This window comes from Balaenoptera borealis (assembly GCF_965194805.1).
Source record: "Balaenoptera borealis genome assembly, chromosome: 18".
NCBI lineage: Eukaryota > Metazoa > Chordata > Mammalia > Artiodactyla > Balaenopteridae > Balaenoptera > Balaenoptera borealis.
Window position 1 is genome coordinate 47,358,518 of NC_138877.1, and position 12,715 is coordinate 47,371,232.

Below are 12,715 nucleotides of genomic sequence, written 5' to 3' on the forward strand. Positions count from 1 at the left end.
CAGGAAATCAGGCCAAAGACATGTAAATCTAATGTCCAAGTTCCCACTTTGTTACAAAGTCACATCCAAAAATGAAGTAACTGAATGAATTAGGTTCAGCCTTACAAGTTACTACCATGCTTCACCAGAGTGTTAAACAAGATAGACTATCCTAATTTATTGGCTTTTGCCTGAGTGGATTATTTCTAAAATGGCACGACTAAAATACTCATAAATAGTTTAGTAAAAAATGTACTTACAGTTTGTTGCCTCAGGTGTCAAAGAATCTTATCATCATTTAGTGAGTGATTTCTTCTGTAGAGTTGGTGTTGTGATCACCATGAAAGTGCCAAGGAAGCTCGCCCTGGGAGAGGAATCACTCCCTTAGGACCCCTTCAGATGCTCAAAGCAACCAGGTTTGGGAAAGTCAAATATACAGTGCACTGAGCCTTCCAACCTACATGGAAGGAGCGGCCTGGATGGAGTGCAGCGTGATGTGCAGCCCTCATGGCTCTCCTTGCACAGCGTCTCTGAGTGGCACCCGGTGATTTCACAGAACTCAAAGTTCATTTACAAATGGATTTGAGTCAGGAATAAAGTGAGTCAAAATCAATTTCAATCTCTGATTCTTATGAGTTATTAAACTACACTACAGTTTGCCAAGTATGAAGAATAGCATTTATTGGATTTATTTTTATTTATTTGTACATACATAATCAAAGGTATTTGTCGAACATTTCTATGATATTCATCACTACTTATTCTCTCTACCACCTGGACCCCCTGCTCCCCACCTTCCATCCTTTCTCCATCCCCTTAACTCGTAACCCTTCAGTAGCCTAAGACACCAGTCCTGGAACCAGACTGACTGGGAAAGTTGCCTGAACTCATTACTTTACTTTTACCTCTGTAAAATTAGGATAATAACAGAACCTAACTCAGGATTTTTGTAATGAATAAAGGGAGCAAATATAATACTTAGAACACTGCCTGGCATCTAGGAAGTACTCAAATTTTGTTTTAATTATCATCTTCTTATATAATCGTTAGTAGCATTTACTACCATTCTCATTGTTGAATGGATTTTTCTAGTAGGTCTCCAATTGAAGGACACTAATAGGAGGATACAGTAAGTCCCCTACATATGAACCTTTAAGTTGTGAACTTTCAAAGATGTGAACATGCGTTCGCATGTCGAATCACCGTGTCTGGCGTACGTTGACACGTGTGTGCATTCTCTACAAGTGGTTGTACTTTTGTGTACTTTACTGTACAGTACTGAATAGAGTACAGTAGTACAGTATCTTTATTCCAAACCCAGGATCTCCGGAAGCAAGCGTAAAAGCAGCGGTGATATAGCTGGTACTACTGTACTTTTCAGGGTACTGTACTGTAAGATTAAAAATGTTTTATTTGTTGTGTTTGTTTGGTATTATAAATCTATTACAGTACAGTACTATATAGCTGATTGTGTTAGTTGGGTACCTAGGCTAACTTCGTTGGACTCAAGAACAAATTAGATTTACGAACGTGCTCGTGGAACAGAACTCGTTCGTATGTAGGGGACTTACTGTACTTAGATTTTTCAAGTGCTTTTTTAGCAATTATTTAAAAGATAGTCTACTCATTAATGGTCTTATTTTCAAAAGCCTTATAATTGTTTTCTTAAAAAATGTACAGAAATAAACTAGCGTTGGCCTGTGTTAGATGGATCATTCTACATTTAAATGATCCACAAAGTCTGAAAAATATTATAATTCATTCAATTACAGAGATTTAATTTTAGGCTCTGAAAAATATCTTTTTTTCATATCACTTCATATTTCTGGACCACTTTTTAGTTTTACATTCATTAAAATATTGTTAGGAATCCCTCTTTAGGTCCTGGTTGTTATGAAATAAAACCCTGTTCATTTTTTAGTATAGAGGCTATCTTGTTCAGTGTTTTAAATTACTATACACAAATGGTAAAACTTTTCATAACAATGGTTTAATTAGAATGGTTAATAACTATGATTTCCAAAGTGTCTGGATCAGCCTTAGTAATAATTAGGGAGTTTCGTTCCATACAAAATGCTTTATTTAACCTTCATGCCTTCATTCAGATAATTATACAAATGCATACAGTTAAAGGTTTAAACTCTATTTCGGTTCACAGCTCAATTCATAGGAAAGTTGAATACAGAAAAGCAATGCACCAACAGAATATGTCTGAGACACCATTAAAAACGATAACACTTGTTCATTTACATCTCTGAGAATAGACTGGAATAATCATCCTCTGAGAGAATCTCATTAGGAGGGTCTCCCTTTACGTTATCATAGGGCAAAAAAAAAAAAAAAAAAAAAAAAAAATCACCATTTTACAGTAAAAGGAAAAAAGCTCTGAGTATATTTACAATACATACACTATACATAAATACAAGAACAACACTTACATAATATTAATAAACTTATAACAGGGGTTGCCTAAACACTACAGAGTATATAAATGCAGAGGAAACTATTGGGAAATTAGATCTTTAGATAAGCTGGAGAAATAAATTCATTTGCAATTAAAACTCTGAACAGAAAACCAAATGAAGATTTAAGAAATTAACACATTTGCTTGCCAGCATTATTTGGGGGCGGGGCGGGTTTATCCTTTAATTCGGAGGACCTCCTCTGGGCATTCTAACTCTCTAGGGTCAGAGACCCAGGAGCCTTTTGTAAAATTACACCTGTAAAGTGAATCAGACGCAGCACATCTATTCAATTTGCTGTTCAGAGGCTTCAAGCCTAGAATAACTGTTTTGTAAACGAAAGGATGTTTTTGTATTTTTACACAGCTCTTGTAATCCAATCACCATGTATAATGAGCTAAGTGTCAAGGAAAAGGAAAAAGATGCCTGCTTGATTTGGCCAAAGATGATATTTTTCTTTATTCTCATGTGTTTTTTCAAATACCACCAAGAGATTTATTCAAAAGATGACGTTTGAATTGAATCCCACACACCAAGAGCAACGTCTAGACTACTACTAATTATAACTAAGTCATTTTAAGTGGCAGGTGGGTATCTTAAACGTGGTCTGTTCTCATCGTTTCACAACACAAAGTTCTGAGTACATTCTTCTATGGACAAACATGAATTTGCTGGTTTCTCTTTTTTTTTTTTTTAAATGAGCATGTTATGATACACATAATTGCATTATGATACAGGATGACATAATACAGAAGACGATGTTTTCAAGCTGGTTTTGTAAGTAGTTATCTCACATCCACGGGGAGTTGGTTTGCCACGTGATGCAATGTGTCCCACACAGACATGAACAAAACAATACAGCCACCATTCCATGGGTCGGGGGCGGTGATGGTAATTTTTTAAAATGAAGTTTTAAACACAACAAAGTGTGGACAGACAAGTTGATAGGAAAGAGCCTTGAATATAGGCACCAGTGCCCCAGTTCAACAATACCCATCCAATGTAATCAAGTCTGAGGGACGAAATATATCCTGTAGTCTGGATGTAATTACAAAATTCTGTTATGGGAAAACTAGCAGGGCAAACACAAGGAGGACAAAAGCATTTCCTATAATGTTTTATGCTATATCTTAGGGGTACGAAATTAGCAGAAAGGGAAGATGTTGGTATGTCCCTAAAATATCCTACTTTTTGATTACTTGAGCATTTTGACTAGAATTTGACCCAAATTCTACCCTCCTCTTCACCCTCGCTTGGAAAAAGCAAGATATAATAATTCACGCAAGGAGTCCATTCGTTGGTTCTTGCTTTGCACAAAGGGCAGAGTGTTGCCTCAAACATTTAAAATTTCTAGAGAAGTAATCCAGAAGGAAAAAGTACCGATGTGACTATTTTCACTATTCACCTCTTCTCAACTCACTTTAAGTTGTGGTCTTGTTGTTGAGAAATTATTGCTTATGAAACCCAATTAACTGAGGAGAAAGTCCCTTTCCACAGTGGGTTGTGTGCACACAGAACACTTGCTTTCAGCATGGAAGGGAATTTGTTTATACAGGTTTTATCTCTTCCCTCAGCCAAGTAACATGGAAAAAGATCATAATTCAGGAGATTCATTTTCAGAAAAAGAAACACCATGAGGAATGACATTCTCTTAATGTCTTCTAAGTCCATTAGTACTTCCATAAATCAATACTGTCAGAGACCTTGTTCTACATAGAAAAGGGGGGTCGGGGTCATTTCTCTGAGGTTGGACAGCTTCCTACGTAAAATTCAATTAAACTAACAACAATACTACAAACAAATTATTTATAAGGCTACTGAAAACATTCCAAGGTGGTACTGTTAGGTGAGAAATCTGAAAAGGAATTTTCCGTTCTCTCTTCTTGCTCATCATCTGAATGTTCAACATGGTCTCCCCATTCACCACCGCCAAGAGTGGGCTCTGTTATTAACGACTAGTTCCATGGAGGTGAACATTTCAAATGTAACTTAAACATACTCTAGAAGGTCTATACAGGTGGAAAGCCTTTTAGTAAACCTACAAAGAAATATGCAGAATCAAGAAAACCTGCTCTGTCGAAAATGCTACAAAGTAGGGAAGGGTTTTGATGATTTCGGGATCTCCAGGCCAAACATTTTAAGAGGCGAGTGACAAGTTCAGGGAGACAGCTGGCTGGTACTGTTTGTTTATAATAATCCTCCATGTGTGACTTCCCAGGAGAAGACTGATTTCAAATATGATGTACCACTGTTAAATCACGTGCTGTATCATGTCCCTATTATCTTATTCGGAAAATACGATGACACACATCCATAATAAAACTACTTAAGAGTTAGATATGGAAAGGTGGCTTCTGGGAACACACGTGCTGTGGCGCACTGGGAAGAATACAGGCGTCAGAGCCAGAGAAAGGTAATGTCACATTCCCACTCTGTCGCTCACTATTTCTGTTTGTGGACAACTTAGCCACCTTCTCTGTGTCTCAGCTTTCCACCCATAAAATCTAGCACTGTTGTACAGATTAGAGGTAATATGTCTAAAAATTGCCTAGCATAGTGCTTGGCACGTAGTAAGGGTTTACTAAAGAATAGCTGTTCTTTTCATGGTTTGCTGAACTTTTGACCTTTCAAGTTCTTTTAGTTCTTTCAGACAACTTGCAGAAAACAGCCCGCTCAGAAGACTTGCCTTCAGTGAGATTATGGAACCCAGCAGCTTTCCTTTGACACTTAAATGGATATTTTATACCCTATCCTGGCATATTTCCTTCTTTCCCTTTTTTTCTGAAATGCAGAGGAGGAAACGGGAGATGGTTTTCTAGGCCTGTGATCTGGTTCTGGAGAACAGTGCCCATTGTGGTAGTCTTCACTGTCTAAAGCCTGAGTGTTTAATCACAGTTATACTTTTAAAACTGCTCTTACCAAATGTTTGGCTCTGAAAGAATATAATTTTACTGATACCTCTCAATAGGTTGTTTGGGTGGATTTGTGCTCTGAGATGGTGAGGCCGGTGAATTTCCAGGGCTCTTGTCTATTCATATCATCTCCTCATATATTTCTATTCACGACTCCACTTTTAGCAGTGAGATAATGATAGGAAAATATTGTGAAGTTCTGAATGTAAATCTGGTCATTTCCAGGACTAACTGTAAAGCTTAGTCAACGATTAGGCTTACTAAATGTCAGTCATACCTTTGTAGGCTTTTTGGGGAGAAATGATGGTGTCAATATTCACTCCAAAATGGTTCTTACATGATAACAGGAAATATTAGGGGAAAAGGATATGAAGAAATGTAAAGATGGATTTGTGCAGTTGATATTAGTGAATAAAATAAAGGAAAACAAACAAATATCTCTAGTGTTTTGCTCTAAATAAATTGGCTTTTCTTAACCGAGCAAAACTTTTTGAGCCACACACAAGTGCTTCATAAGATTGGGGCAAATCACAGTGAAGTTTTCATCTCAAAATTATAAATGCCGTGTGCCAGAGTATAGATTGGAGATAATCATAAAGTTCAGATTTGCATTCTGACGTTCCGTAGTTTAGAAAGATTAAATTAAGAAATGTTAACGTAAACAAGATTAGGTATATTTAAAACACACCAAATAATTTTTGAGGGGGTATGTGAACAGATTCAATTTACTGTGTGCATATATTTACTCTGTGTGCATGTGTTCACAAAGGTGGAGGGAAAACCCAGTCTGATGAAGAATTATTGCTGTGTAAAAGTATAGGAATATCTCATTGGTCATAATGTTTATTGACAGGCACTTTCAGCTTTTAATTCATTTCTGAAAATTGGCATTAGCTTATTCCTACTGCCAGTACAGATTCATTTCACATGTGGCCATACCCATAGCACTCACCTTGTCAACAGGTAGCTACTGCTAAAAGTATTCCCTCTGGGATTCAACAAGAATAAACACCTGAAGAGGGTGTTTGTTTCTTTTGATAGAGAACTACTTCATGGAGGAGGAAAGTAACTGAGAAAAGAGAATAATTGCTAGATGCTTCTATTTTAGCACAAGTAAAATCCTTTGCAGCTGTTTTTCTCTTTTCAGGCAAAGACCTTTTGAGTTTGGAATCAGTTGGCTGCAACTTAAAATGACTTCATTGCGTTCTAAACCATCCTGGCTAAATTGAGACAAGTGGCCACTCCATTTTGTCAGGAAGCACAAGGGCTGTGCTCTGACAAAGCAGAACAGAGTTCCCATGGCAATATCACTAATCGTGTGTAAGATACACAAGGCATATCTGAACAAGTTTTCTTTTTTTTTTATTGTGATGAAAACTAGAAGCTCTTTTTCCCAACATACTTCATCAAACTATTTACAACCTCTGTAAAATTTGTGAGTTTGAAAATACTTTTTCCACTATCACACGTTACGAATACAGTAAAATATCTTCACTCTATTTCTTTAAGATGCAGTATCCTCCTGTTTCATTTTCTTACGAAAATCTGAATTTCTATTGCAGTTGCACAGTATTTAGCATATTTAAAGTACCAATGGACATGGGTTGCTAAACAGACATTATTCTATAATGAAACTGTGAAAATATAGCATTTTAAACTTTTATGTACACTTCTTAACTATAAAATGCAGGCAAAGTCATATATAGCATTATAAGCTGATTCCCTAGTAAGGTAAATAACTTACATTTTCTAGACAGCATGGATTATTACAAATTCATTCTTTTAAAAAAGTTCTCTGTTGATATTTATTAGCCCCGTGGCTGCTGCATATATAGGTATGTATACAGGTGTGCATCTGTCGGGGGGCCTGTACATGTTAAGTGGAAGGCAGTGTGGAGATAAGGAGAAATGTGATATGGAAGACATGGTTTACCAAACCCCTTTTCTAAACGAAACCAAATCTAGTTGAAAGATTGTTTTCACGAGATGCGCTACCTCAGAAAAGTGGAAGGGAGAGATCTGATCAGTGAAGTTGTAGAATACATTTACCTCCTAAATTTATAGGCATTAATTAGTAAGGAGCAAAATCTGAGATTGGATTATGGACTAAGAGTATTAAGGCTTCCTGGGCCTATTATGATTCATAAGAGTTATCTCACGTTCAATCCCTTACACAAAGATTGTAACTCAACATATAATGAATGCTGGTATTCTTAACACTGCTTAAATTCTGTCAATCCTTACTGTAAATGTTAAGACACCTTTATAACAACATCATGGCTACATTTCTAAGCAGTTGTAACAATGTAACAAAGGCGTATTAATACATTTGAAGGCCTCACCTTACCAGATTTATTCAATTGCAGCTTTGATAAGTATAATAAAGTACAGAATAAGGAATACTGCATCTTTATCCATATACATGGTATCATTCTAATGAACTGATTTCAAAGTGCAGAATTATATTTATGTTTAAAACACAGATGGCAATTTGAAATTAAAACAACTGTATAAAAATGAACACAATCTTTGTATAAGCTATTCCAAATTTCAACCATAATGAGAATGGCCTTTTCAATCATCTAGAACTGGCATTTGTAAACACTGTAGCATTTTGCAAGTTTTTCCCCCCCGACATTCCTCTTCCTATTTTCCACTTAAACTATAAGTGAATAAAAAGTGCTCTTTTTTTAAAAAAATGTGGTTTATGTTCAACTGCCTTTGAAAATAAATGTCCTATAGTGTTTTGTAAAAGTAATGCCAGGCAACGGTATAAATTTTATGGTAAAGCCATTAGGAATTTCAGTCTAAATGCCTTAATAGAACTTAAGACAAGTTATCAATCAGGCTCCTCAAAGTCCACACACAATTGATGGGATGGGGCTGGAAGTGGATGGGGAAGTGTGACTCTTCTCCCAAACAACCTAAGATCAGGATACAAGGAGGGAATCTATTGAAACCTCAAAGTCTGTAACTTTTAACTTTTCAAATAACATTAACTTCCTTGAAATCAACCTCTACAATGCAAAGAGACAGGTCAACTGTAGCTTCTCAAGCCATTGCAGCTACCTGTGTCTAAGTTCCCAAACATGCACATGCGCCCAGCTGCAAACTGAATAGCTTCAAATTTGAAACCAAAGAATGCTTCTAGTTAGAGAACAACTGAGAAGTCCTTTGGATTCTACTCCTTTTCTGTTGTTAATCATCTAATGTGCTTTTAAAAAGAGTCTAGAATGGACATAAAATAAAATAGAGTAGGCTTTTCCATGCCTGAAGATATTCTTACTTAAAAATGTAATTCCTTCTCTCCCAAACCACCTTCCTTTCCACAGGGAAACACCTGTAGAAAATTCACCAAGGAGAATTTGTTATGTCCCAAGACAAGCCCCAGGTAAATTTCAGTCCTGCGACTAGATCAGCAACTCATTCACTATTTGTGCTTGGATCCCTCCTTAGAAGTATCAGTACATCAAAAGGGGGAAATGGCATAATGCTGACAGGTTCTATCAGTAAACTTACTGTCTCAGTTGGGTTGCCACTTTCAGGGGGTGAGCAGACAAGCTCACGTCCCTGAATTTTTCCTACGTTATTACAGAGGAGCAGCTCATTTCATTCTGTGCTAAATTTAAATCGAGCTGTCACTCAGGAGGCTCCCACTGCCTGTCAGTTCTATGAATTCTAAAAACCATTTCTACCTGTAATGCTCTCAAGGTCTCTCAGCAGAAAACAGGATTGGCCCTTCTTACGAGAGCAGGCAGAATTAACTCAAGTCTGCCCTTCACCTCAGTGATTCACCTACTATCTGCCAACTTGGTTCCAGGACTAGCATAGAGGGCTGCACAGCTGTGTTCACCATGCTCTGTGTTCGTCATGCTCTGTGTTCTTTGCCACTGACCAGTAACCAACGTTGGCCTTTCTATTCAAAATAGTCACAGGCAATGAGAAGTAGGAGTTGCATACAGCACAGATAAAAAACTTTCCAGTTGGTTAAAAAAAACCCACAAAAACCCAGTGCTTGGTGGGTAGTACACTGTTGTAGCTAAAGAAGCTATTTATCCATAGAATTGCAGCCCTTGTTGGAGGGAAACTGCCAATGAATTTTTCAGACCTGGCAGGAAATGTAGAGCACATATTTTTGAAGATAGAATTTGACCTGAAAATCATTATGCTGTTGCTTGAACATTAAAAAAAAAAAAAAAAAATTCCTTTTAATGCCATCCAACACAAATCATCCTTTTTCAATGTTTATAGTTTTTGCTTCACCAAAATAAGATTATCTGAATTAGAAGATAATCCTAAAACGGATAATTCTAGAACCAGAAATTATTTCAGAATGTTCACACCTTTAAAAATGAGCTAGTAATATTGCGAGGTTGATTTGTGCAATTCTCCAAATCAAGTATTTGTAATTAAAATATATTGCAAAGGTCTATGCTGGCAACTTCTTATATCTAAGCTATAAAAAAATCTTAATAACAACAACCAACAACAACAATGACAAAAAATCCTCACCAAGCCCCTTAGCCACAGAAAGCTGAAAAAACCCAGCTTTTAGTGGGGAAAAAATATGATAATTTTTCTGAAAGAATGCTCGTTGGTGATGTATTGCTTTGTGTACTATAGACTTTGCTAGTTGCAAAAAAGGCTCATAATTTTTGGGGGCTGACGGGACTATAATTTCCTCTCACCCTCAGCACACAATGGTTGGGTTCAATATCCCTGCAGATGCCATAGCAGAACCACTGGGTGCTCATACAGTTTAGAAAATGAAATCTGTAGAGAAGAACCTAGTGGAGAGTCACTTATCCTTGGCTCTCCAAGGGAGGAAACTAGCACCATGTCAGGCTTTCCTTGGGGAGCATTCCTTTCCCACTGACTTGGTTCCAAGAACTGACCCATTCACCCAAGAGTTAATTCCCTGCTATGCCTCCGTGGCCTTTCTAGTCACCAAATAACTGTTTTCAAACAAGAAAAGGGGGAGCATAATCTTTAATTGTGGTCCTCAACCAAGCAGAACAACAAACAGCAGAAAGATTACCTCAGTGCTGCAAATGTAACCAAGACGTCTAAAATGCTGGGGTGTTTTTTCCAATCCCTTTAGTAAGTATGAAAATTGGTAACATGAGTCCTCAGTGAAGTTATTGTAGGCAAGTCCTTTTATTCGTTATTGCTTTTCTCCTCAAGAGGCGCATTATTTCCATCTCTGCTTTGTCTGATTTTTTCATGTTCACTGACTTTGCCTGGTCAGCCCCACCTCTTACCTTGGTGCCAGTGTGTCTAAGAAAGTTTCCCCCCCTCCCCCCGATTCCTTGTAATCAAATACTAGGGGCAGGAAGAGTTGATGCCTAGGTGACAGAACACTGAATTTGAAGTGGGGCAGTAGTTTTTTTAGACAGGCTCTTCCTATTCAACTACAGAACGGCTCTGTGCCCGTCCATGCCGGGGCAGACACCGGGACTAGACTCCAACTGAAATGTCGCTGCCCCTCTGCTCGAACAGATGAACAAAACAGAAGCAGAACAAAACAAAAACGATCAACAACAAACAAATGAAAGAATCAATGTTGGTTTTCTCCAGGGCATGGATGGCAGAATGACAAGTTGCGGGTGATATCTAGTGGCGGCCATCACTATTGCAAAGGGCTGCCTGAGCACTCCTTTCTTTTCAGGTAATGGAACCTCTCCAACAGCTTCTTCTTTTCTACTTTCAGGCTGCTTGCTGGTAACAGATTGGAAGTGGGTTCTATCTTACTTAGACAGTAACTCAAACTTTTGTAAAAACGGGCTCAGGGGTGGGATGATGGGAGAATAATTCAAATTTACAAGGTCTTGCTCTAGCCATCAATTTGTGGTAGATGACCTTTAAAGTATCAATAACAAAACGTCTGACAGCTCAGAAAATGTACAAACTACAAACATCTCGAAATGGCAGAGGACACAGCACGGAAAACAATGCCTGTCTCTTCAGCATTTGTGTCACCGATCTCCCAGGCCAGCGTGAAGTTGTTTCTCGTGTAGTCATGATGGGGGTTACCTTCAGACCGAAAGGAGAAGTGTTACTACTTCTTTTTTCCTGCTCTGCTTTCAGACATCGTGGGATGGTGATGCCCTTTTGTGTTAACACTGTGAAGGGGATTCAGCCCTGCTGAATTGGGTGCCGCTAAGAGATCCAGCTCTTACGCTTAGCTGGACAGGTAGCCTTCCTCACACCAGCATATGCCTCCGGCGGTGCAGTGCCAAGTGATCTGACCGGGAAAAGCTGCGATCACAGTCTGCGCACTTGAATGGCTTCACTCCCGTGTGTTTGCGGTAATGCCTCGTCAGTTCATCCGAACGAGCGAATTTCCAGGTGCAGCCTTCCCAGGTACACTTGTAGGGTTTCTCTCCTGGAAGAAACAAAGGGACACACGCTTTGGTGCTCCATCATTTCTCCAGAAAAAACCATCCCAACATGATATTTGGGGAAATGACTGTTCTCGATGGAGTTTCCATTTGGTAATCCTTTGTCGGGAAACCTAATCACCCCACCAGCTGCTGTTGGGTCAGACAGGTGGGGTTTCAATTTCGTCTCTCCTGCTGTGACACTGGGCAGGTTAGTTAACACTTGCGTCCTCAGTTATGGGTAAGTTACTTTGCAGTCAAAATATCAAAAGGCATAGACTGATGGCTACTGGATATAATCACCATGGTAGACTGGAAAGGCGTGTTAGGGAGCTCTACCTAGGTTGACGTGGTTCGAGGGCTAAAACTCACAAAGAATTATAAAGGGTAGTGATTTATATGTTTTGTTGCAATATCCCTCCAAAAAGTGTATCGCTTAGATGTTTAAAGGCTATTTTAGGGTACAATGTCCTTTTATCAGTCACACAAAATTTCATTAAAAGGTAAGCACTCTACCACCCCCAGAAATTAGGTATTAAGTACTTATTATTTATAAACATCTACTGTTAGTTTGTCTACTGGGAAAGAATCCTAGATACCTTAATAGTGCAAGTTTCAATATCTCCTTCAGTGATTTAAGAATTAGGGCAAGCCCTAAGGAATCATCAAGTTGGTCCTAGTGTTGAAACCCACAGTAAAAAACTGTCTGAAGAAGTATGTAATTTGACCAGATCCCTCAGTCAACTCGTAAGGACAGTAAAATATGCAAAGGCTTTGCTGGGAAAAGATATGCTATCCATTGTCCAAAAGAGCTCCCTGGGGGAATGGGACAATAGTTGACCTAGGTGTGCTTTTTCCTGGCTCTCATTCAGAATGGAAGCACTGTCCTCATGCAACCCCACAAGAACTGATCTTTCCTCTGCCGCTTCCATCCAGTAGCCAACGAAATGCTGCTTAGCCACACTTGGTGTCTGGCCAAAGG

General features: G+C 38.4%; 1 protein-coding gene across 5 annotated transcripts in view; it reads right to left on the bottom strand.

The window, feature by feature from the left end:
- Positions 1-2,267: 2,267 nt before the first annotated feature.
- The window catches only part of KLF12 (KLF transcription factor 12), a 461,389-nt gene continuing 450,941 nt past the window's right edge, over positions 2,268-12,715 (bottom strand). For all 5 annotated transcript variants that reach the window (XM_082365992.1, XM_082365991.1, XM_082365989.1 and 2 more), the window contains one exon: positions 2,268-11,738. In XM_082365992.1, the coding sequence (XP_082222118.1) occupies positions 11,557-11,738 (182 nt within the window). In that variant the 3' untranslated portion in view covers positions 2,268-11,556. The remainder of the gene's footprint in view (positions 11,739-12,715) is intronic.